Raw genomic sequence first — 27,176 nt, 5'->3', positions numbered from 1 at the left:
CTGGGCCTGCACTGTACTTCACCCCAGAGGGTTATCTGTGTAATGAGTCTCATTCACCATTGTCCTAGTGAATTTGTTGACACACAGTAACTGGGTCACAGCTCTGAAGTACCCTTGTCTATTCACAGATTTTGCACCGTGGTTGACATGGCAACCATACTGGTTGATTAAACATGCTCAGAGTAATAAGGGACAGGGAGAGCTCTGAAAACCTACATGCTCCAGGCAGGGGAAGAGGCCGAACTAACGGTATCGGGAAAGCGAGTGTCAAGACACGTACTCTTCCGACATTCACAGACTAAAACATCCAACCATACCCCCCACTGCTTAGTGTAAGTCTCCAGGCTTCCAGATCTAGTGAACAATAAATGCGCAAATGTACCTTATGTACACCACAAGCCACTCCAACCACACTCATTTGCTTTCTCTTATGTATTCTCTTTCCTTCTCTCTCAAGATCTCCCTCTGGCCCCCCCTCACCTCTTCATCATCAAACTTTGCATCATCAATGTTTTATGAGAGGTGACCATTATATGATGGTAACCTCAACCATTTATATGAGTCATGGGTGGATGAGGGTTTGTGCATGCGTGCACGTTTGTGTGCCTACGTGCATTTGTGTGTGTGTCTGTGTACCCCTTTTGCCTTTCGGACATGATGCAGACAGATGGGAGAGAGGTGGGAATGGGGAGGGGGCATGGGAGGGGGGTGTCCTTTTTCTTTGTATTAGAGAGAGACGCCTGCTGTTGATTGGACTGGAGAGACGGGTCACGACCAAATTACAGGCTTACATTTTTGAAGAGGGGCTTTTTGTGCGGGAGACAATTGATCCTTCTCTAAGCCCGCCCCCCTTGGTTACTGTTGCAGCGTCAGACAACATTTCCCTCTGAAACCCAATTCCTCATTCAAACTACTAAAATCTCTTCAATGATCTCAAATTGTGGTTGTATTACACAGTGAAATTAAACACAGACTACCCCTTGCTAATCAGAAGATTCTTGGGTATGTTGTGGTGGACTGCATACAGTCAAATCTACCACTTTTGGAGTTAACTTGCTCTCAAATCATATCCTGATGTCGACAGCAGATGAAAGTTGTATTCATAATATAAACTCAGCTAAACAGGAATCGTCCCTTTTTCAGGACCCTGTCTTTCAAGGATAATGCGTAAAAATCCAAATAACTTCATAGATCTTCATTATAAAGGGTTGACACACTGTTTCCCATGCTTGTTCAATGAACCATGAAGAATGAATGAACATGCACCTGTGGAAGGGTTGTTAAGACGCTAACAGCTTACAGACGGTAAGCAATTAAGGTCACAGTTATGAAAACTTAGGACACTAAAAAGGCCTTTCCACTGAATCTGAAAAACACCAAAAGAAAGATGCCCAGAGTCCCTGTTCATCTGTGTGAACGTGCCAAGGCGTGCTGCAAGGAGGCATGACGACTGCAGATGTGGTCAGGGCAATACATTGTAATGTTCGTACTGTGAGACGCCTAAGACAGCGCTACAGGGAAACAGGACGGACAGCTGTTCAGGGACTCATTATTCCATTTCTGTTAGTCACATACTGTATCTGTGGAACTTGTTCAGTTTATGTTTCAGTTTTTGAAACTTGTTATGTTCATACAAATATTTACACATGTTAAGTATGCTGAAAATAAACGCAGTTGACAGTGAGAGGACGTTTATTTTTTTGCTAAGCTAACTTAGCTAGCTAACATACAATTGGAGTAAACAAATCATATTAACTAACTATCTAGCATTCTAGCATTAGAAACGCTTTCAATGGTGGTCAATGAGACTGAGATCTAGCTAACCAGCAACCAAGCAATTTCAGATAACCAAATACTCCAACAAGCCTTGCATTTCAGGAATCACAGTTGCAAATACCCTTGGTGCACTGTTTGGTTATTTAGCCAATTTAAACCATTTATTATTTGATAAACTCTCAGTTTTTGCCATTGCCCTCATTGGCTTCAAACAAGCTGAGCTTGATCGAGGAGTCGGACTTGATGCCAGTTGCTATCCACCAGAACGTTGCGATTGGTTGCTCCAAATTCTGGGACAGGGCATAGCGAAGGGTCAATTGAAGGTGGAGCCTGTCTCTTGATTCAGCATTTATTTATAGCTCAAAGCTTCTCCACATGTAGCCATGTTTTTACGTACTGTAGTAAGTTCATTTTATATGTAATGGTGTCCTAATTAAAAGGTTTCATACAATAACGTTCAAGAGCATAGTATGATCATCATTTAAAGGGATAGTGCAAGATTCTGACAATTAAGCAGATGAGTCAGATGAACTCATGGATAAAAAAATGTATGTCTCTACGTGCAGTTTGAAGGATGTTGTTGGTAGTTTTGCGAGCCAATGCTAACTAGCATAAGCACAATGACTGGAATTCTACCAGAATCTCCCACTATCCCCTTAAAGAGCGAGAGCCCCTAAAAAGAAACTTCTCATTTTGAAAATGACCTTTGTGTCATCGATATGAGTCAGGAACATTTATTCTAGAGGGAAAATGTACTACAAAGAGTAAATAGGATAATTTTTTTCATAAAGTCAGTCTCTTCCAAAACTGAGATATGCGAGAAGTTAGACAAAATATACATTCAGTACCAGTCAAAAGTTTGGACACACCTACTCATTCAAGGGTTTTTCTTTATTTTTACTATTTTCCACATGGTAGAATAATAGTGAAGACATCAAAACAATGAAATAACACACATTGAAACATGTAGTAATCAAAAAAGTGTTATACAAAACTAAATGTATTGTATATTTCAGATTCTTCAAAGTAGCCACCCTTTGCCTTGATGACAGCTTTGCACACTCTTGGTATTCTCTCAACCAGCTTCACGAGGTAGTCACCTGGAATGCATTTCAATTAACATGTGTGCCTTGTTAAAAGTTAATTTGTGGAAATTATTTCCTTCTTAATGCATTTGAGCCAATCAGTTGTGTTGTGACAAGGTAATCAAATCAAATCAAATGTATTTACTGTATATAGCCCTTCGTACATCAGCTGATATCTCAAAGTGCTGTACAGAAACCCAGCCTCAAACCCCAAACAGCAAGCAATGCAGTTGTAGAAGCACAGCAGGGGGGATATATAGAAGACAGCCCTATTTGGTAAAAGACCAAATCCATATTATGGCAAGAACAGCTCAAATAAGCAAAGAGAAATTACAGTCAATCATCACTTTAAGACATGAAGGTCAGTCAATGCGGAAAATGTCAAGAATTTTGAAAGTTTCTTCAAGTGCAGTCGCATAAACCATCAAGCGCCATGATGAAACTGGCTCTCACAGGAAAGGAAGACCCAGAGTTACCACTACTGCAGAGGATAAGTTCATTAGTTACCAGCATAAGAACCTGCAGCCCAAATAAATGCTTCACAGAATTCAAGTAACAGACACATCTCAACATCAACTGTTCAGAGGAGACTGTGTGAATCTGGCCTTCATAGTCAAATTGCTTCAAAGAAACCACTATTAAAGGACACCAATAAGAAAATGAGACTTGCTTGGGTCAAGAAAAATGAGTAAAGGACATTAGACCGGTGGAAATCTGTTGTTTGATCTGTCAAAATTTGAGCTATTTGGTTCCAACCTCTGTGTCTTTGTGAGATGCAGAGTAAGTGAACTAATGATCTCTGCATGTGTGGTTCCCACCGTGAAGCATGGAGGGGGAGGTGTGGTGGTGTGGGGGTGCTTTGCTGGTGACACTGTCAGTGATTTATTTAGAATTCAAGGCACACTCAACCAGAATGGCTACCACAGCATTTTGCAACGATACACCATCCCACCTGGTTTGTGCTTAGTGGGACTACCATTTGTTTTTCAACAGGACAATGACCCAACACACCTACAGGTTGTGTAAGGGCTATTTTTCCAAGAAGGAGAGTGATGGAGTGCTGCATCAGATGACCTGGCCTCAAAGATCACCCGACCTTAACCCAATTGAGATATTTTGGGATGAGTTGGACTGCAGAGTGAAAGAAAAGCAGCCAACAAGTCCTCAGCATTTGTGGGAACTCCTTCAAGACTGTTGGAAAAGCATTCCAGGTGAAGCTGGTTGAGAGAATGCCAAGAGTGTGCAAAGCTGTCATCAAGGCATAGGGTGGCTACTATAACATATTTTATGATTTGTTTAACTACGTGATTGGTTACTACGTGATTCCAGATGTGTTATTTCAAAGTCTTGACGTCTTCACTATTATTCTACAATGTGGAAAATAGTAAAATTGAATAGAAACCCTTGAATGAGTAGGTTTGTCCAAACTTTTGACTGGTACTGTATGTCACGGAATGAAAGGTACCGTAACAGTGTTCCTTGGGTTGGGTTCATTTTAATCCTGCCCACATACCCACAGCTGGCAACACCTAAGTAATTATACATTCGGAGCTGTTTGGCTTGGGGGTGTGGTTTGATGTGGGTGTTTCTTGGGTGTGTCCTTTCCATCACCAAGACACACCCATCTGTCAGAACCTTGCCTGCAGAACAAACCTTAGTTCAATAACTTCAGGCAGATGTATGGTGAGATGCCAAAGGAAGCTTTGAATAGGTCAGTAGCCTATAGTGTAATATGAGAAGAATGCAATTGCTGAATTTATGTAGGTATTCTAATTTAACTGTATTAATAACTGTCAAATGTAGTAACAGATCCATGTAGAATAAACAACCCTTACATAATACCATAGAAGTAGTGTTCTGCTAATATAATAATGTGCGCATTTCATCTTTCATTGTAATTCCCAGCCGATACAATGGCTATTGGCATTTTATCTTGTGGTAATAGGGCTACCTTGGAAACATGTCGGAGTGGTCATACCGTCCTGTGTGGTGTCCCATATTTTTTATGGGCTCCAAACCAACTGTGCTATTTTGTTTGTTTTTTCCCATTGTTTGTAACTAATTTTGTACATAATGTTGCTGCTACCATCCCTTATGACCGAAAAGATATTCTGGACATCAGAACAGAGATTACTCTGTTAAGATTTTTTCTTTAATGAGTCAGATGGGAAGGATATACTGCTATGTCAAGACAAGGTCCAAATCCCAGTCACCTGTGTGAAGAAAAGAAGGAGAAAAAGGGGGAGTGCCTTGTAAGAATTCGCCAACGAGTAGGTAAACCACCACCACCCTCCATATTATTGGCCAACGTGCAATCATTGGAAAACAAACTGGACTATTTACGATTAAGACTGTCCTACCAACGGGACATTAAAAACTGTAACATCTTATGTGCATCGGCAGGACAGAGCGGCTACGTCTGGTAAGACGAGGGGCGGGGGTGTGTGTCTACTTGTCAATAACTGCTGGTACACAATGCCTAATATCAAAGAAGTCTTGAGGTATTGCTCGCCTGAGTTAAAATACCTCATGATAAGCTGTAGACCACACTATCAACCAAAAGAGTTCTCATCCATATTAATTGTAGCCATCTATTTACCACCACAGACCGATGCTGGCACGAAGACCGCACTCAACGAGCTGAATACGGCCATAAGCAAACAAGAAAATGCTCATCCAAAAGCGGCGCTCCTTGTGGCCGGGGACTTTAATGCAGGCAAACTTAAATCCGTTTTACCTCATTTCTACCAGCATGTCACATGTGCAAGCAGAGGAAAAAAACTCTAGACCACTACTTCTCCACACACAGATACAAAGCTCTCCCTCACCCTCCATTTGGCAAATCTGACCATAATGCCAGATGTAGAATGACTGGCTCCAGATTGAATTAGATTCAGGCCAGTGAATACGTTACAGTATGCAACCAACTGTGACATGTTTTGCTATGGCCCTGGGTTGGTTTGTGTTTTTTTTGCTGCTAGTTAGTACACTGTTGAATAGTAGTCAGACATGAGTAAGCTAGTACCACCATAGCTGCATCCAATATTTATTTGTGCCATAGGGTTGCATGGGTTGCACCTCGGATGCTGGTGACTGTTTAGTCTAAATTACACTAAGTTACAGTGGCATGGAAATATGATGACATTGCTAAAGTAGGCAAATAATTAGTAGGAAACAACTTTGCCATATGATGTGGTCAAATGTATTTTAAATGTCAATGTTGCCATTACTGTTACTGGCAGAATTCGTAAAAAATACACTATATATACAAAAGTATGTGGACACTTCAAATGAGTGAATTTGGCTATTTCAGCTACACCCGTTGCTGACAGGTGTATAAAATGACCAAATACATAACCAGCAATCTATGGTCTAGCTGCTGGTATACTCACCACCACTGGGGAGCAACAAACTCCAACCACCTATTCCGCGTCATGACAGGCTCCAACCATAGTTTTGGCTGTTCACCCTGCTGGAAGCATGCATTGCATGTTCAATCCATGTAGGCCTTTTCAGTCTCAAACGGCAGTGGTCCTTTGTACGCGTTGGTTGGGGGTGATGAAACAAGATCCCCAGTCAACAGGGAAGCAAACGTGGACGTGGACATGCCCCTTTGTGGAGCTTGGCAAAAAAGGGCTTGATTTGTTGAGATAATTATAATCCAAACCCAACCTTCAATTACTCATTTGGACACACTGGTCCAAACTTTGTTTTAGACGGGACTGACTTTATGACCAAAATTATCCTATTTACACTTTGTAGCCAATTTTGACGCTAGAATAAATTAATTTGACTGTGAAAATCGTTTTTTTTTTTTTTACCTAACATTCTCCATGTTGTTTCTTCCTCCACATCTTCCTAAATATTTTGTGTACGGTTTCCTAGAAACCCTTTTTGTTTTATTTCCACCACTCTCCCCTACATATGCTGCTGTTCTATCCGCATGCATTGATGTCAGAGGGACAAAAAAAGTTTTTGTTGTTGGCATTAACTTCTTTGTTGTTGTAATATGACATGGCAGTTTAGCCAGGATTCCAGGCTGGTCAATGCTCACATCAACATCATTATCCCAGAAACCCTAGACCCACTCCAATTTGCATACTTCCCTAACAGATCCACAGATGGTGCAATCTCTATTGCAGTCCACACTGCCCTTTCCCACCTGGGCAAAAGGAATACCCATGTGAGAATGTTATTCATTGACTACAGCTCAGCGTTCAACACCATAGTGCCCTTAAAGCTCATCACTAAGCTATGGACTCTGGGACTAAACACCTCCCTCTGCAACTGGATCCTGGACTTCCTTACGGGCCGCACCCAGGTGGTAAGGGTAGGTAACAACACATCTGCCACGCTGATCCTCAACACGGGGGCCCGTCAGGGATGTGTGCTCAGTCCCCTCCTGTACTCCCTGTTCACTCATGACTGCACGGCCAGGCACGACTCCAACACCATCATCAAGTTTGTCAATGACACAACAGTGGTAGGGCTGATCACCGACAACGACGAGACAGCCTATAGGGAGGAGGTCAGAAACCTGACCGTGTGGTGCAAGGACAACAACCTCTCCCTCAACTTGATCAAGACAAAGGAGTTGAATGTGGACTACAGGAAAAGGAGGACTGAGCACACCCCTATCGTGACGTTGTATTAGTTAATATGACGACTGTTGCTCATCAAATGATTAAAAGTTTCTAATTGCGTGATTAACTAAATCTGGCAATTATTAACTCATTAACCTGGGGCACCATGGGAAAACTAGTTTTTTGTTGAGTTTCTATTTCCCAAATTAACTCAAAGAATATCAGAATATCGATTTTACAACAGCCTCTAATTAACCAGTTACAGTACCTCTACAATCTAGTTCTGAACGTCATATAGTCTGTGAATTTGCACGGACCCAATCTTAGTTTATTTACTAGAAAGCTAAAATGATAATAAAAGATACACATAGACAAAACACATTATAGGCTATTGATGAGAACTTAGTATAACCGGCAAACACACTATGGCGCGTGTTACCCAAAATGGGGATTTCAAAGAGAGAGAGGAAAAAGTAAGTACACGAGAGAAATATACATTGCAGTGAATTTGTCAGCTATGCTATTCTAACCCTAGTCTTGCCCCAAACTGCCGCTCTTATGGGTCAGAATATAATGATGTAATTACGTGGGGAAGATCTCAGAGGATTCTCTGCGTGGACCGTTCAGGTGACGCACTTCTCCGGCGCACCTTTCTGGTCGTCCTCACAATGTCAGTGTTCTTTTGGCTTAGGAGTCTGTTCCCTCACCCTTGCTCTGGAAGGTGTCTTCTGAGAACAGACAGCTCTGTTGCTCAGAGCTCACAGCATAAGAATGAAACCGTTTAGATACCATGATTCGCTGGGATTGGATGCTAGGGGTCCGGCTTGACTTCACCCGCTTAGACACAGCTACTCATCCATAGCTTGGGTAGAAAAATATTTATTTGTCTTCAGACTTGTGTTTTGTTCTGGGTTCGTTGACTTTTTAGACCTTGGCTGCAGCTTGGGTCATGTAGTCTTATCTCTAAATTCTTTACTCACAGGTTTTATACCCTCGTGTCAGAAGTGGGCGTAACCGACTTTAGGGTAATTCTCTGAGCGTACCAAATTAAGAGTAAGGTCTAGGTTTTTCTCAAATCCAATTGTAGACAACTAACTTCACATTTCATCTTTACCAAAACATTCCCTTTGATTTAGACATTTTCCACACAACGTATAATGTATAAACATAAAACATATACTAGGAAAACTCTTCCCGTTACAATGTTTTCATAATAACGTCATCTATTAACCTTTAATAACAAAACAAAAATGACATACATTTTCATATTCCATCTATCGTCATGACCATCATTGTGGCTGACGGAAACCATGGTTCCAAAGTCTCTTTATTTCATGTTTAATGTTCTGAGGCTGGTTCTCCATAGTAACAGGACAAAGGAATTTGTCTGTGGCCTGAGATTTACCAGGGGCGTGAGGGGTCATAAAACCCACACATCTTCAGACCCCTAGATCTCTCCTCCTCTGTTGGGGTTGAGAGATAATCTGCAGGGTTATGGTCTCCTGTAACCTGACCTGATCAGGACAGTCATGACACCCCCATTCTCATTGACGGGGCTGTAGTGGAGCAGGTTGAGAGCTTCAAGTTCCTTGGTATCCACATCACCAACAAACTTACATGGTCCAAATGTTATGTAGCTGTACCATCAAGAGCATGTTGCATCACTGCCTGGTATGGCAACGGCTCGGGCTCCGTTCAGAGGATAGTGCGTACGGCCCAGTGCGTACGGCCCATCCTGGTCCTCTATGCAAGGCGGTGTCCTAAGAAGGCCCTAAAAATTGTCAAAGACTCCAGCCACCCTAGTCATAGACTGTTCTCTCTGCTACTGCATGGCAAGCGATACCGGGGTGCCAAGTCTAGGTCCAAGAGGATTTTAAACAGCTTCTACCCACAAGTAATAAGACTCCTGAACATCTAATCAAATGACTACCCAGATTATTTGCTATGCCACCCCACCGCCTCTTTAACACTGCTAATACGCTCTGTTATTGTGTATGCATAGTCACTTTAATAACTATATCTACATGTACATATTACCTCAATTACCTTGACTATCCGGTGCCCCCGCACATTGACTGTACCGGTACCCCCTGTATTTAGCCTCGCTGTTGTTATTTTACTGCTGCTCTTTAACTATTTGTTACTTTTATTTCTTTTTCTTATTTTATTTAATATTTTTAATTATTGTTATTTTTTTAAACTGGCTTGGTTGGTTATGGCTTGTAAGTAAGCATTTCACTGTACCTGTTGAACTTGGGGCATGTGACAAATACAATTTGATTTGATTTGATTTATAAATATGAGTTAAGTAGGCTATAAAATACAATATATGTAGTTGTTAACCATTATCCACCTTTGGCCAATCTGTAAAAACAGATGTAACAGTTAATTTAACTTGTCTCCAAGCAACACTGTAGCTGCTCTCAGTTTTGGCATGACAAGGAGTAGCAAGAAGTGTCATGATGGCACAAACAGACTGGTACCTACAGTAGGCTAGCAAACCTCGGTTTCATGCTAAATACATCGCTAGAGAGAGTGAATGCTCCCTTTCATAACATATACCCAAAACACTTACAGCTTGGATGCTGTAATATGTTTTTACTAAGGAAAATAGTACTGTAAAATAGAATACAGCATCTTCGCTGTAAAGCCTAAATTACAGCATTAAGATGGCAACTCTGGCGCCATTATAATGCTGTAGCTTTACAGGGAAGCGTTTTTACAGTGCACCTAAACTGACCTTGGCCAGTTGATACCCAACAACAACACACCCAATCCTCTTTCACTGTGAGCACGATCAATTGGAAAACAGTGGCAGCTCATTCAACAGGGATCTTTCTCATCCCAGGTAATGTAACACCAATGCAGCCGCCATGGGATAACGGATGGAAGTGGCTGGCGCTCTGCTGTGCTGTTACTGTGCTGCCTTGCTCAATTATGAAGAAAGCATCCAGTGGCTCTTTCAGTCAATTCACACTAGTTTTTCATTTTCCCTAGCATCGCATCAACAGACAAAGATTTGAGTCAGGGACCTCAAGATCAATGTAGTGCTGTGAAATTAGACTGTGATGATGGGAGGAGTAGCTGTTGTTTTCCAGTGGAGAGTTGTTGAGATTGAAAACTTGTTAGAAGACAAAAGTGCCATGGAAATCTGTGTTAATGCCAAGATATGGTATCTCCTTCTCCTATAAATATTGAGTACTGAAAATATGGCCATACATACGGCCGTTGAAATGATTTATACAATATATTGATGACATACTGTTTATTATTGGCCTATTGGTCTAATGCGAATTTGCTACCGATCCTTGTCATTATATGATACCATCAATTGCCTTTATACTGACAAAGCATACCGTAACCTCAATTACCTGCCAATCATGAATTCCCTATCCCTCGAGACAGAGTTTGGTGTGATCAACCCATATCCGCCCAGTTGCTATGGCAACACTATCCCATTTAGCTTTAGTCTTCATTGTCAGGTCCCAAGGATATTATAACAGTATTTGTCGTGGCTAGTGATCCATAAATCCCACTACCGCCTATTAACTCTGTCCAGTCATAAGCAGCCACGGTGTTTCATTATTGATTCCAATGGCAGGCGTATACATCAACACTAATGTGAATTCTTTCAACGTTTCTGCAATGGAAGTGTGAAAGCCAAGCTATGCCAAAAAATATTTAAGTTATGAAAAGAAGACAAACATTTATATATACTGTATATATACAGTATAGGGTCGTTACAATATATATATATATATATTATATATAATATATAATATAATATAATAATAAATTATATATATGTTTACCGTAGGTTCCTATTTTAAACCTGTGTAGTTTACATGTGTTGTAACATACTAATGGTTTGTAATGATAAATAGACACAACTTAGTGTAAAGCATAACAAAGTTTCCGATTACCCTTTTAAAATCCAGCTCAAATAAATGTGTCCTGCAATTATGGGTGACATATCTGAATAATGCAAAAGCCTAATAAAACCATTTTAACGAACATGACATGAGTCATTAAAGTGAAGAGAGCCCTAAAATAGAGATGTCATAGCTGGGAAATGATTTGAATCGGCCATGACGACAAGACGATACAGGCTGGCATTGGATTACAACTGCGAGGATGCAGATAGGCTAGCCTTAGGATGAGGATCAGTCTGAGACGCTCAGCCCTCCCCAACCTAGCAGGCTGTGGCGGAGGTAGCTAGCTAGACTACTTGGTATTCCATTCACAGTCTGTATAGAAACATAAGCAGAGCGTGGAGGAGGGAGGAAGAAGAGGGCTATTGCGTTCGCATCGCAGAGAAAGTGAAGCTCAACACGAGGCGTGATAGAGGAAATGATTGCCTGGCTGCGATGATGGAGATGCAATTGATTGGTATCTTTGAGAATTACAATAAAAATGGACTCGGCTTGGTTTATAGACTTTTTCTTTTTGAATGGGAAACGTGAGCGGGGATTGAATAAGGATGAATGGAGAAGAGTTCATCAAGTGATGTAGATGCACTGAAGGAAATTCTCCAGTCATATGAGCGTGAAATTACATTTGTGCATTTCAATAGCGCTGTTCATTGATTTGGGGAGCATATTTCAGAGTGCAGTGGGAGGAGAGGAAATACTATTTGACTCAATATCAGTTTATATCTGACCGTGAAAGAGTGAGGCTCACTTATACAATTGAAATGGGACAAACCTGATGCATATTGCATTAGCCTGAAAGAAAGCTATGCATGTACAAAATGTATTTGTATGTTGGCATAGCAGCCGTTACTCACAGAATTAACTCACTGTCCAGATACGTACACAAGTACCAACATACAGGAACATTTAAATGGTTGTGGGATGCTTTCCTAATATGAAACACAATAATCCAGTCAAAAAATATCGTTACCAACTATCATAACAACATTTTAGTTGTTGTCATGGTCAAAAAAAGGCCTTGAACTGACCCCAGCTTAGTCTGATTGATTCCTATCAAGATTATTGTCCAGCACTCTCAGCAAATACTCTCAAATGGTTTTCTCCAACCCTCTGTTGTGCCATGGCTGTGATGTACTGTATATAGTGACAATTCCCTTTTATCTTTCATGAGTGATGTCTGACCTTCTCTGTCTCACGTCTCTGTGTGTGCTCAGGATGCCTGGAGTGCTGCATCAAATGCCTGGGTGGCATCCCGTACCCGTCGCTCATCGCTACCATCCTGTTGTATGCTGGGGTGGCACTGTTCTGCGGCTGCGGGCACGAGGCCCTCTCCGGGACCGTCACCATCCTGCAGAACTACTTTGAGGTGGTCCGGGGACCCGTGGATTCCTTGGACGTGTTCACCATGTGAGTAAGCTACACACCTAGGAGCTACACTGGAAACATTTAAGATGTACTGCTGTGTACCAACTGAAAGTTACTCCTATACCAAGTAGCTGCTATGTACTTTGAGGAACCTTACATTAAGGAACCTAAATGTACAGTAATTGCAGACGGGGCAGAAAAGACAAACATTGTATTCTGGTAAAAGAACACGGTCTCAAACAAGTCTACAAACATGTCTCCCACGAATGATGTAGCGCTCCTTCTTGTTCAAATTAGTGACAATTATTCCAAATTATGTTGTGTGGATTTATGGATTAATGAAAGAGAGAGAGAAAAAAAAGTATTTTTCCCTTTGCTGGAAATTTTAAGTTGATAGCTGACTATGGCCGATTTGTTAGAGAATGGACAATACTGCTTGAAAGGGAGATGCATTTATATAAAAAAGGATTTGATTTTATGGGCAGACATTTATACTGATAGTAGTCTTGTCGGACTATACTGACAGTAACATAATGGTTGATCTCAATGAATTGACTGTGACATCATTACATTGATAACTTCCAAGATGGGGTAACAGTCAGACGTGTGTATTTGTCTTGTCCCGTCCTGTCCCGTGTTTACATCGTTTTCTTCATATATATTTTAATTTCTTATGTATGTATTTTAATGTCACTTTCCATCTACGGACTGAATATACTCTCCTGCAACCTGCCTCACCCAATGTGGTACGGATCGGCTATTTTAATACTTTAGAACCGGAACCACCATCAGAAGCTAGCCAGCTAACTAAATTCAGCCAAAAAAGAAACATCCTTTTTCAGGACCCTGTCTTTCAAAGATAATTCCCAAAAATCCAAATAACTTCACAGATTTTCATTGTTCCCCATGCTTCAATGAACCACAAACAATTAATCAACATGCACCTGTGGAACGGTCATTAAGACACTAACAGCTTACAGACGGTAGGCAATTAAAGTCACAGTTATGACAATTTAGGACACTAAATAGGCTGGACTGAGGGCTGGACTGAGGCTGGACTGAGGGCTTGTAGGCCTGTTGTAAGGCAGGTCTTAATCAGACATCACCGGTAACAATGTTGCCTATGGCCACAAACCCACCATCGCTGGACCAGACAGGACTGGCAAAAAGTGCTCAACACTGACGAGTCGCGGTTTTGTTTCACCAGGGGAGTTGGTCGGATTTGGGTTTATCGTCGAAGGAATGAGCGTTACACCGAGGCCTGTACTCTGGAGTGGGATCGATTTGGAGGTGGAGGGTCCGTCATGGTCTGGGGCAGTGCGTCACAGCATCATCGGACTGAGCTTGTTGTCATTGCAGGCAATCTCAATGCTGTGCATTACAAGGAAGACATAGTCCTCCCTCATGTGGTACCCTTCCTGCAGGCTCATCCTGACATGACCCTCCAGCATGACAATGCCACCAGCCATACTGCTCGTTCTGTGTGTGATTTCCTGCAAGACAGGAATGTCAGTGTTCTGCCATGGCCAGCGAAGAGCCCGGATCTCAATCCCATTGAGCAAGTCTGGGACCTGTTGGATCGGAGGGTGAGGGCCAGGGCCATTCCCCCCAGAAAAGTCTGTGAACTTGCAAGTGCCTTTTTGGAAGAGTGGGGTAACATCTCACAGCAAGAACTGGCAAATCTGGTGCAGTCCATGAGGAGGAGATGCACTGGTGGCCACACCAGATACTGACTGTTACTTTTGATTTTGCTCCCCCCTTTTTTCTGGGGACACATTATTCAATTTCTGTTTGTCACATGTCTGTGGAACTTGTTCAGTTTATGCCTCAGTTGTTGAGTCTTGTTATGTTCATACAAATATTTACACATGTTAATAAGTGTGCTGAAAATAGTGCCTGGTTGACAGTGAGAGGACGTTTCTTTTTAGTTTAGCTACTAGCTAGCAGTCAGTTAGCTAGCGGTCCTCAACGTTACCTCAGACATCAGCCAGCCTCAACCCGGTCAATTCCTACCAGTCTGCACAGTGCGATATCAACCCAGAGCATTTCAAACTGCTTTTTGTCTACCACATTTTCTTATCGCAAGCTCTGAACCTTTACACCGGATCATTGCAGCTAACTAGCTGCTATCCGAGTGGCTACTCCTGGCTAACGCCTCTGTCCCGAAGCAAACACCAGTTAGCCTGGAGCTAGCCTCGAGCTAGGCCCATCTCCCGGCTAGCCAAAGAGGTCCACTAACTAATTATTGGGCTACAATACCTGTGTTGCCAATTGGCCTGGACCCTTTACTGCCGACATTGAGCCCCGCCGATCCAACACGACTGGTCTGCCGACGTAACCGTCCGAGGTGGTTTCAGCAGGCTCTTCCGTTGCGACGTCGCCGGATGCCCATCTGCTAGCCCCAGCCTGCTAGCTGTCTGAATCGCCGTGTCTCCAGCTCGCCTAGCGAAGCAGTGACTACGGAATTGACTCCCTGACTCATCTAGTGCTACTCTTTGGACACTATCATTACTCGGCTACACATGCCGAGTATCAATATGTCAATATGCCTTGTCTATTGTTGTTTTGGTTAGTGATTATTGTCTTATTTCAATGTAGAGCCCCTAGCGCTGTCCAATATGCCTTAGATATCCATTTTGTTCCACCCCCCACACATGCGGTGACCTCACCTGACTTAACTGGTGCCTCTTGAGACAAAAACTCTCTCATCGTCACTCAATGCCTAGGTTTACCTTCAATGTACTCACATCCCACCATACTCTTGTCTGTACATCATGCCTTGAGTCTATTCTGCCCCCAGCACCACTCCCATAACCCAGGCGCTCTCGTTTGTTGACTTTTGTAACTGTAAAAGCCTTGGTTTCATGCATGTTAACATTAGAAGCCTCTTTCCTAAGTTTTTTTTTTCATCCACTGCTTTAGCACACATTCCGCCAACCCTGATGTCCAAGCCGTGTCCGAATCATGGCTTAGAAAGGCCACCAAAAAACTTGATATTTCCATCCCTAACTATAACATCTTCCGACAAGATAGATCTGCCAAAGGGGGCAGAGTTGCAATCTGCTGCAGAGATAGCCTGCAGAGTTCTGTCATACTATTCATGTCTGCCAAAACAATTCGAGATTCTACTTTAAAAAATCCACCTTTCCAGAAACAAGTCTCTCACCCGTTACAGCTTGTCATAGACCCCCTTCAGCCCCCAGCTGTGCCCTGGACACCATATGTGAATTGATTGCCCCCATCTATCTTCAGAGTTCGTAATGTTTGTATGCTTATCACCCCAGCCATCGTACAATCTAAGCTAGATGCCCCCAATCTAACACAAATGATTAAGGAACCTACCAGGTTCAACCCTAAATCCATAACAATGGGCACCCTCTTAGATATCATCCTGACCAACTTGCCCTCTAAATACACCTCTGCTGTCTTCAACCAGGATCTCAGCGATCACTGCCTCATTGCCTGCGTGCTTGATGGGTCCACGATCAAACGACCATGGAAACAATCTGGAACCTTTCTTTATAAAATGATCAGCCAAAATTGTTGCAACCCCTATTACCAGCCTGTTCCTCCTCTCTTTCATATAGTCTGAGATCCTCAAAGATTTGAAAGCTGGGGGTGCCACAGGGTTCAATGGTGGTGTCACAGGGTTCAGTTCTCGGGCCAAATCTTTTCTCTGTATATATCAATGATGCCGCTCTTGCTGCCTGGTTGTCTGATCCACCTCTAGACGACACCATTCTGTATACATCTGGCCCTTCTTTGGACACTGTATTAAAAACTTCTTAGGGATAGCCCCCTTTAAAATGTTTTTTTTTTTGTCTAAATTACATACCCAAATCTAACTGCCTGAAGCAAGGATATGCATATTGAATGTAGGATAATATAACACAATAGAACTGGTAGAAGAAAATACAAAGAAAAAGTTAACTGGTGTTTTTTTACCACCATCTTTGAAATGCAAGAGAAAGGTCACTGTTATTTCCATCACCCTGGCTACAATTCCGATAGTGTCCACAAGATGGCAGCAGTGTATGTGCAAAGTTTCAAATTGATAACCTGGAGTATGATTGATCCTCAAGACTTTTAGTGTGAAGTCCACATGTACATTTGGGCAAATCGTTTAGAAGACATTCGCATTCATATTCCATTTTTCTGCAAGAATATCGTCAAATCTTTATACTTGGACTTTGATTTAGTTTTCCAAGTATTAGTAGCCATATTATAAGTTCAAAATTTGCAAAACAACCAGTTTCATAACTTCATAACCCTGAATATCCTTATATTTTTTTGTCCAAAATGAAAAGGCATGGTGTCGTACAAGGTAAGAAGCTACATTTTACTACATAAAAACAGTTTACTCCCATAAAGCCCAGCTCATTGGCTATCTAGCTAGCTTTGTTAGACCACGATTGGTGCTTATTTGACCAAGATACAGTCGTTCAAGAGATGCCTGCAACCATCATCGGCATGCCATGAAGGCGTTGCTCTCTGAACTAATATGGTCCCTATAGGATATACTACACCCCTAATGAAATAGTGAAGTCTTGTTACCTTCTAGGATCTCTGAGGAATAGGTACAAATTTGATTTGACTCGTTGAAACAAAGTTTAGGGTGAGATTTTCACAGATTCCTTTCTTTGCAGTGGAAATACAAAATCGATAGTGCATGCTATATGGACCTTTTTAGGATATGAAAAAGGGTTTTATCTAACAAAACAACACTTCATGTTGTCTCTGGGACCCTTTGGATGATAATTCAGAGCATGATTGCAGAATGTAAGTACACATTTATTAAACCTATTGCGGTGAAAAAACTGTTTTGTTGTTAGGAGCTCTCCTCAAATAATAGCATAAATTGGACAGTGCAGTTACATTAACAAGAATTTAAGCTTTCAGCCGATATAAGACACTTCTGTGTACCGACATTTGTTCTTACTCTAAAATGTGCGATCTTGACATAATGCGCTGAATGATTTACAACTGTCCCGTTGATGGGATGCCGATCCTTAATTAAATACGTATTTGTAGTTGTCCACATATTCTAAGTCAGAAACGTCCAGAGTAGTGATGCTAGTCGTGCGGGCGGGTGTGGGCAACAATCTGTTGAAGAGCATGCATTTAGTTTTGCAAGCATTTAAAAGCAGTTGGAGGCCACAGAAGGAGTGTATGGCATTGTATGGCATTGAAACTCGTTTGTAGGTTTGAAAATCAGCATAAAAAAAGGGGGCTATCCCTAAGAAGATACCTAGGTGTCTGGTTAGACTGTAAACTCTCCTTCCAGACTCACATTAAGCATCTCCAATCCAAAATCAAATCTAGAATCGGCTTCCTATTTCGCAACAAAGCCTCCTTCACTCATGCTGCCAATAATACTCTCGTAAAACTGACTATCCCACCGGTCCTTGATTTCGGCGATGTCATTTACAAAATTGCCTCCAAAACTGGATGTAGTCTATCACAGTGCCATCCGTTTTGTAACCAAAGCCCCATATTCTACCCACCACTGCGAACTGTATGCTCTCGTGTGCCAGGCTTCACTACATATTTGTCAGCTTTCGCTGTAAAGCCTATTTGAAATCGGACACTGTGGTGGGATTAACAACAAGATTACCTTTAAAAAGGTATAAGATACATGTATGTTTGAGGAATTTTAATTATGAGATTTCTGTTGTTTTGAATTTGGAACCCTGCACTTTCGCTGGCTGTTGTCATATCGATCCCGTTAACGGGATTGCAGCCCTAAGAAGTTTTTCAGCATCAGCTGTCAGAGCAGCTTACTGTACCTGTGCACAGCCAATCTGTAAATAGCACACCCAACTACATCATACCCATATTGTTATTTATCCTCTTGCTCTTTTGCACCCCAGTATCTCTACTTGCACATCATCATCTGCACATATATCACTCCAGAGTTAATGCTAAATTGAAATTATTTCACCTCTGTGGCCTGTTTATTGCCTTACCTCCCTACTCTTCTACATTTGCACACACTGTACATAGATTTTTCTATTGTGTTATTGACTGTACGTTTGTTTATATGTAACTCTGTGTTGTTGTTTTTGTTGCACTGCTTTGCTTTATCTTATCCGGGTCGCAGTTGTAAATGAGAACTTGTTCTCTACTGGCCTACCTGGTTAAATAAAGGAGAAAAATTGATTCATTGTTGTCTATCATTTACACTTATGCAAATGGTGTCTGTACAGTAGGCATGTAAAACGCTGTTAAGTCTACCCCCTCCTTTTTCGAACATTCTGTTAAAAATCGCGCAACTTTTCAGCGTCCTGCTACTCATGCCAGGAATATAGTATATGCATATGATTAGTATGTGTAGATAGAAAACACTCAGATTTTTTTTAAAACTGGTTAAATCACGGCTGTGACTATAACAGATCGTGTGTTTCATTGAAAAGCGCAAGAAAAACTGCTCTCTGAAAGCTAAAAATTATTTCAATGCGTCACTTTCATGGGTTGTTAAAAGGGCACAAAATTTATTATCGACCTGCATGCAATTCCTACAGATTCCACACGATGTCGCCATTGTCGTCATTTTCAAGTGAGTTTTTTCTTGGTAAATCCAACTATCTGGATTCCGTTTCTTCCGGTCTCCACCAGGATGTTTTGAATGTGCACATTGGCAGCCATTGATTTGAAAACGAGGAGCTATTGAATATACATCGCCCAGTAATCATTTTGATAGATTATAAACGTTTACTAATACCTAAAGTTGGATTACAAAAGTATTTCGAAGTGTTTTGTGAAAGTTTATCGTCAACTTTTTTAATTTTAAAAAATGACGCAGCGTTTAAAAACAAGGTTTTTTTCTGAATGACACAGCTTCCATAGAAAGCTATTTTGGGTATATATGGACCGATTTAAACGAAAAAAAGACCCAATAGTGATGTTTATGGGGCATATAGGAGTGCCAAGACAGAAGCTCGTCAAAGGTAATGAATGTTTTATATTTTATTTCTGCGTTTTGTGTAGCGCCGGCTAAGCTATATCTTTGTTTACATCGCATTCAGGCATTTTGGGGTGTTGCATGCTATCAGATAATAGCTTCTCATGCTTTCGCCGAAAAGCATTTTAAAAATCTGACTTGTTGGCTAGGTTCACAACGAGTGTAGCTTTAATTCAATACCCTGCATGTGAATTTTGATAAAGGTTTGAGTTTTAACAAGTACATTTAGCATTTAGCGTAGTGCATTTGCATTTCCAGGTGTCTACTTGAGACATCTGCGTCTCAAGTAGGAGCAAGAAGTTAAAGGCATTTGAAATGATTTGACTGTTTGATTACTCACTTTAAATTATTATCAAGTACTTGCAAAAAAAGTGAGTTGAGAATATCTAATTCATGCACATTTATGTTAATAATTAGGCTTATGTCAGCAATACTATTGTTTTAACAATTAACCAAGGTTTTTGATTTCTTATTGAGTCAATAATGAAAAGAAGTTTGAAATGAATTTATTATATATGTCAAAGTACGAGTAACACAATGAATGCAAATGTGCAATGTTGTGTAAGGACTGTGTAAGGGCTATTTGACCAAGACGAAGAGGGATGGAGTGCTGCATCAGATGACCTGGCCTCCACAATCACCCGACGTCAACCCAATTGAGATAGTTTGGGATGAGTTGGACCGCAAAGTGAAGGAAAAGCAGCCAACAAGTGCTCAGCATATGTGGGAACTCCTTCAAGAATGTTGGGAAAGCATTCCAGGTGATGCTGGTTGAGAGAATTCCAAGAGTGCAAAGCTGTCATCAAGGCAAAGGGTGGAAGAATCGTAAATATAAAATATATTTTGATTTGTTTAACACTTTTTTGGTTACTACATGATTCCATGTTATTTCATAGTGTTGATCTCTTCACTATTATTCTACCATGTAGAAGATGGTAAAAATAAAGAAAAACCTGTGAATGAGTAGGTGTGTGCAAACTTCTGACTGGTACTGTACATTCTAACATAAATTCATCAGTTATTCTGCACTCTGGCACACACAGACGAGAGTGTTCTGAAACAGTTGTTGCAGTGACATTCTATTGCAATGATGTATTTTGTTAAGTTTTACTACACGATACATTAAAAACTGCGTTAGACAGGAATAATTACATATACTGACCAGCTCAAATAGACAGAAGCGTGCTATATGGCAGACCAATCCAAACTCATCTCTCGGCATGTCCAGTCCACTCTTTATCTCAGCCAATCATGGCTAGCGGGAAGGTTGCTCTCTTTTTCTGTGTTTTAACCAACTAGGCTTGTAATTTAACAATTTTATTCGTATTTACATACAAGTTTGTTTTTAAACACATGAAAGTTTACGTTTCGAGAAGGCATTTCTACCCAAAAATATATTTTGATAAAAAAAAAAAAAAAAAATCCTGTGAAGTAGTGACATACGCCTAGTTTCCTGAAATGGGTCATTTATGGGAACTCCTTCAAGACTGTTGGAAAAGCATTCCAGGTAAAGCTGGTTGAGAGAATGCCTAGAGTGTGCAAAGTGGTCATCAAGGCAAAGGGTGGCTACTTTGAAAAATCTAAAATATCTTTTGATTTGCTTAACAATTTTTGGGTTACAAACGGATTCCATGTGTGTTATTTCATAGATTTGATGTCTTTACTATTTTTCTACAATATGGAAAATAGTACAAATACAGGAAAACCCTTGAATGAATAGGTGTGTCCAAAATGTTGAATGGTATTGTATATGAACATTTCCATGACAATAGCTCAAACATGACAGGAGACATGCTTGTTCAAAGTTGGATTTTTCCGTTGATTACTATAGCGCCCTCCCTTGGGCCAATCGGTGTAATTTTGGAATTTCAGTTGAGTACTATAGCACCCATCTTTTTCCAATCAGTGAAATTTTGTAGAATACGAATCTCTATGGCAAAAAAACACCCAGGTCATTCACCCAAGTTTTGTCAAAATGCTGTCTGAGATATCTTGTGTGACAAACGTACGACCGTACTAATGTACTAACGGACGGAGAACAGATCCACTGTCCCCTCCCCGATTTCATTGTGGGGGAGAATAAGTCACTTGTATAATTACTGTATAATAAAAGTACACATTTGCCCTTTTCCCTCTAGGATTGACATAATCAAGTATGTGATCTATGGCATCGCCTCAGCGTTCTTTGTCTATGGCATTCTGTTGATGGTGGAGGGCTTCTTTACCAGCGGAGCCATCAAGGACCTGTATGGAGACTTCAAGATCACCACCTGTGGACGTTGTGTCAGTGCTTGGGTAAGGGATAACTGTTCACTGAATGATAAGGTTTATTGACATTCAAGAGTATCTTGTTATGTTTTATATGAATGACCTGCATGTAATGCGATGGCCCTTAGGGGCAAAGTAGCTTTTAAAATTGTTTTGCCATATATCACAATTATTGTCATAATTTAGAGGTTAATGGGCATAATGTTTCCCAAATTTAGTTCGAGTAGCCCCATCCATTCCACTTTCTATTCCAGTACTGGCACACTTGTTTCAAGTGGCCAATCATCAAGTCCATGATGAATTGAATTAGGTGTGCTAGTACTGGAATAGCTCAAATACATGTAAGTGGAATGGGGAGTACCTGAGGAGATGTTTGGGAAACACCGATACAGACTCTGTCTCAATAAATCCTGATAGGAAATTGGTGGGACGTCAATGTTGTTCCTAAATCGTTCTTTGGAGCACGGTATAACAAATGCAACCTGGATTCTGATGAGTCTCCTCTATCTGTCTCAGTTCATCATGCTGACGTACATCTTCATGTTGGCTTGGCTCGGGGTGACAGCGTTCACCTCCCTCCCTGTCTTCATGTACTTCAACATCTGGAGCATTTGCCAAAACACCACCATCTTGGAGGGAGCCACTCTGTGCTTGGACCCGCGCCAGTATGGTACAAAATCAGGATATAGCTTGGTCTGATGCTTCTCTCTGGGATTTTTTCCTACATACAGTATTGTCCATGGGGTGGGCTACTGATGGACAGATGTACTAAGTGTTGTTACTGTTGTACAGAAATGGGTTGTAAAGGTGAAACATAGCTTTGGTGGGGGGCATGATGTGTAAAGGACTGCTTCATGGTTTAGTTCGATTTTGCTCTTGAATTTGCCGCAGTGGAAATAACAGGTGCAAATATCTACGTGGCCTTTGTTCTCCTCTCCTCTCAGGTATTGTGCCAATTGGGGAGGGGAAAACTGTATGCGCTGGTTCTGAGAAGTTTTACAAGATGTGTGAATCAAATGAGGTATATCAAATAAAACACTTGACAAACATTGACATACCATGTGAGTACAGTATACGTTTGTTTATGCAGTATGTGATTCTTGCTTCCAATGTAATAAAACATCTCAAGTCATATTGAAATATTGACGTTTGAAAGCCATAATAACCATGCATTTTAAAACATTCCCATTTACACGAAGGCTTTTGTTTTTTGAAGTAATTCATTTGAGCACAAAGTAAAAGGTGAGTTTCACGGGGAAGCCTGACTAACATCTCCTCTCCTTTGTCTTTAATACAGCTGGACATGACATTCCACCTGTTCATTTGTGCCCTGGCTGGTGCTGGAGCAGCTGTCATTGCTATGGTGAGACACAAAAACCAGCTACTTGTCTATCTCTGTTGATACATCTGACATTACAGCGTTGATTCATATCCATTTGAAGGCAATATCACATCTAATGGACCACGCCATTTGTATGAACCGCTGACATCTGTACAAGACGCTGTATAGATTATATCTCATGTTCCTCATGTGAGAAAATATGAATCAGACCTGTCTGTTTTATTGAACTAGTCTATAGGCTTACAAATGGAAGTACACGGTTTTGATTTGACGTGGCCATTTTATATATGACAATAATAGGTCAAATACAAGCGTTAACTGGGTTAATTTCTATAGCTACAGTAAAAAATCAATGTTTTGCTATATGAGTGTGGGAATGGCTAGTGAGGCTGTATTTGACGGAGTAGAGAGGGAAGATTTTTCGCTCTCTCAGAGATGCAAGGCATGTCACAGCGTTGTCATGGAAACTGGGAGAAGAAAGGTCCAGAGCTTGGTGAAAACATCACTCAGTCATTTGTGAGTGGCCATTTTCTAAGAGAGGGAATGTGGTCGTTAGTCAATGATGATGGTGCAAAGTGCAGCGCAACATTTAACTAAACAAATTGCTGGCAAAATTAAACAGTGGTGGTACACAGATATAGACACCGATCAATGATTATTTAAATGATTAATGAAACAAAATACTAAGACGAGATGATAAACGGAATGGATGTAGTGTTTTCACTATTCCAGTCCTCACAGCTGAGACTGCAGCTTTTGTTCGAATCCTTTCGAGACCAGTTGGTCTTTGTGTAGATTTAAATCCATTAGCAGGCTGCTAATAATGTCCATGATTCAATTCGAAAGGTGTGGCAATGTAACAACCACAGTCATTTAAGCACAATACATTCACAATGGCAGTGTCTCAAATGATCCTTTGCTGCCACGGAAACCCTGCCTACAGCCCACTTTTTCTAATGTACTGCCACCTGCTGGCACGTCAGTGAAATTACACAATTGTACATCAAAAATAGAAAATGTATAATCAAAACATTGTTTTTTGCCTCGAGAAGACCTATTGTAACTCTTTTTTTCAGCTTGAAAAAGAGATGTGGGCCACAATTATAGCATTTTATATTTCTGCTGATGATGACGTGAACATCTCTCTTCTGCTAGAGCATGGAGCTTGATTAGAGGGCTATGTTCATTTGTGAAGACTTTTCCACATTTGAAAGAGAAATGGACCCAAAAAGTGTGTTTTCCAATTAAGTACATGGTGGAAATAGGGTACACTTTCTTCCATTTCGTGGCAGCTATTCTTCTTTCCCAAATCAATGTCAGTGGAGAATTGAAAGACCAATAATTTTCTACATTTTTTTATTTTCTCCCTGAATGAACTCATGGGTGACTTATCTCTGTTTCAGATCCACTACCTGATGGTGCTGTCGGCCAACTGGGCCTACGTGAAGGACGCGTGCAGGATGCAGAAGTATGAGGACATCAAGTCCAAAGAAGAGCAGGAGCTCCACGACATCCACTCCACCCGCTCCAAGGAGCGTCTCAACGCCTACACATAAGGCCAGCGTGAGGCCTGGCCCTGCCACCCTGCCCCCCTCCCCTCCCCTCCCCTCCTCTCCACCATCCCCTAAAGAGGGGGTTGGGTGGCGCCTGGGGTCCTCGCCCCCTCTGATGTCACTGGTGCATCATATGACAAAGTGGTCCGGGGGACCCCCATACAACCCCCCCAAACAGCATTTCAGATGACAAGCCCCATTATCACTCTCATGGACTGCATTATTATTATTATTGTTATTATCATCATCACCTGTATTATTGTGTTTTTTATAGTATTTGGTAGTTTAGTACGTAGTAGAATTAGAAGTAGCTAGCAGCAGTATTTTTAGTTTACGTTTTTACTTTGGAGAACTTTTATTTGTATTTTATCTAGTGTCATCATTTTTCCTTCTTGTATTATTTATTTCTATTCATTTTTGAGGTGGTCAGTTGGGGCTTAAAAGGGTTTCAAGCACATTTCTCGTGTTTGTGTGTCTATTTAGATTTTAAAGAACTATGTAAATGGTGGGTGATCAGTTTTGAAGACTTCAATATTTTCAATCACACAGGGGAACTTGTAAAGCTCCCGAAGCCTTTACATACCAGTACTGCCAGGGATCTAAATCATAACTTTGAAGTGAAAGAAATTTGAATCGTTTTTTAATTTATTTTAAATTTTTTACTCCGGTTACACGATAGTGTTACCAAATTTGTATTAAAAAAAATATTATTTTATTGCTGTGCCAAGCCTGTTAATCAGGAAAAACTTAGGTCAATATCAAGGAAGGAGTCCCCAAAATGATAAACAATTGATTATTTTGTTACTATATGAGGCATCTTGCGAATTTAAAGCTGTGTATCTACTGTAACGCAGGGCTCTCCAACCCTGAGAGCTAACATCCTGTAGGTTTTCACTCCAACCTTAATCTAGCACACTTGATTGTAATAATTAGCTAGTTGATCAGCTGCATCAGATTAGTTACAACTAGGGTTGGAACAAAAACCTACAGGAGGGTAGCTCAAAAGGAACAGGGTTGGAGAACCCTGTTCCAAGGACTGGGAATGATTCGATTGTCTTTAATCATACGCCACACAAGCACATGCAAATATGTTCTCATACCCTCTTTTTTTTTATTTCATAAAGTTGAACTTTATAAATACTAGTATAAAACACGTTTTTGCAGATTCTGCGCTGTATATATTGAGATATAAATGCATACTTATATGTTTAGCACTACAAAATCAGGACAATTCATAAGATAATTAAAATAAGTTACTGTGGTTGAATCCACTAGTGATCTCTCAGTCTTACAAAAATCTCGATGCTAAAAAAAGTTGTCGGTGTAACATGTCACTTTTTGGTGGATTCATCAGACGTCAGAAAAGTGTGTGTCACAACAGTAAGTTATTTTGTTTATGACGTTAAAAGTTTGATTGTCTTGCTTATGCCATAGGACTCCGAAGGTGGCCTACGATTTCATTGCCGGGCAATATTTGTTTTATCAGTATTTCTAAGAGCTAGTTTTGGGAACTTATTTGACCATTTCTGTGCTCTCTCTAGGTGTAAGCGCATTGATGTTCAACTCAGAGTTGGATAACTGTAATGTTAGGTAAAGACTGTGAATTTAGATGTTTTTCGTGGCATGGACATGCATTAATGGTATAGAATTATTAACTCAAAAGTCATTTTATTTACACTTTGCCTGTCTTGCCGTGTCAACCCTTTATGTGCAGTACTACCCCCCCCCCCCCCCCGCCCCTCCCCCCCACGCTAACAGCATTATACTACTGATATTAGACTGTATTGTTTGAGTTGTCTCTGTTTAGTTTGTGATGAGCTATCAACCATGTCTTAAACTGATTCTTGTGCCAACGTTGCTTCTACAGTAAATGACTTGACAATGCTGTCGGCTTTATCCTCGTATTAGTCTTTTGTACTTTCACAAGAATGCTTACTTAAGTAGTAGCAGGATTTCAATTGGAAAAATGTGCTTGCATAAATAAAAATTACTTGTGTACTTGTTAATAAATACTTTGTGGGTCTTGTGTGTTTATTCCCTGTTAACACTTTGCAGTGTTGGTAATACTCTGTAACTATTCATGTAAGTACAACGTAACAAGTATTGTAATTTCCAATGTCCAATTGGGTTGGGGTAAGAGTTAGTGTTAATGCAGTAAGCACAGTACAGTGTAACACTGACTAACTACAAAAAGAAAATGGTATGTATTGTGACAGAGAAGCCACCAGGGGGAGACTCGTCGAGGCCTGGTGATAGATGGAGTCTACATATTTAAATATATTTTACTTATTGAATATTTTTTCATTTGTTA

The 27,176-nt window shown here is 40.8% G+C and overlaps 1 protein-coding gene across 1 annotated transcript in view; it reads left to right on the top strand.

Annotated features, from left to right (window-relative positions):
• Positions 1 to 26,877, top strand: part of LOC139391077 (neuronal membrane glycoprotein M6-a-like) — a 36,562-nt gene extending 9,685 nt beyond the window's left edge. The window contains exons 2-7 of the mRNA XM_071138581.1: positions 12,591 to 12,783; positions 21,841 to 21,997; positions 22,487 to 22,640; positions 22,915 to 22,991; positions 23,268 to 23,333; positions 24,716 to 26,877. Coding sequence (XP_070994682.1) covers positions 12,591 to 12,783; positions 21,841 to 21,997; positions 22,487 to 22,640; positions 22,915 to 22,991; positions 23,268 to 23,333; positions 24,716 to 24,868 — 800 coding nt within the window. The 3' untranslated portion in view covers positions 24,869 to 26,877. The remainder of the gene's footprint in view (positions 1 to 12,590; positions 12,784 to 21,840; positions 21,998 to 22,486; positions 22,641 to 22,914; positions 22,992 to 23,267; positions 23,334 to 24,715) is intronic.
• Positions 26,878 to 27,176: the final 299 nt, after the last annotated feature.

The sequence above is a fragment of the Oncorhynchus clarkii genome, chromosome 31 (assembly GCF_045791955.1).
Source record: "Oncorhynchus clarkii lewisi isolate Uvic-CL-2024 chromosome 31, UVic_Ocla_1.0, whole genome shotgun sequence".
Lineage (NCBI taxonomy): Eukaryota > Metazoa > Chordata > Actinopteri > Salmoniformes > Salmonidae > Oncorhynchus > Oncorhynchus clarkii.
The sequence above is the reverse complement of the archived record's forward strand: the minus strand, read 5'-3'. Positions and strand labels throughout refer to the sequence as shown.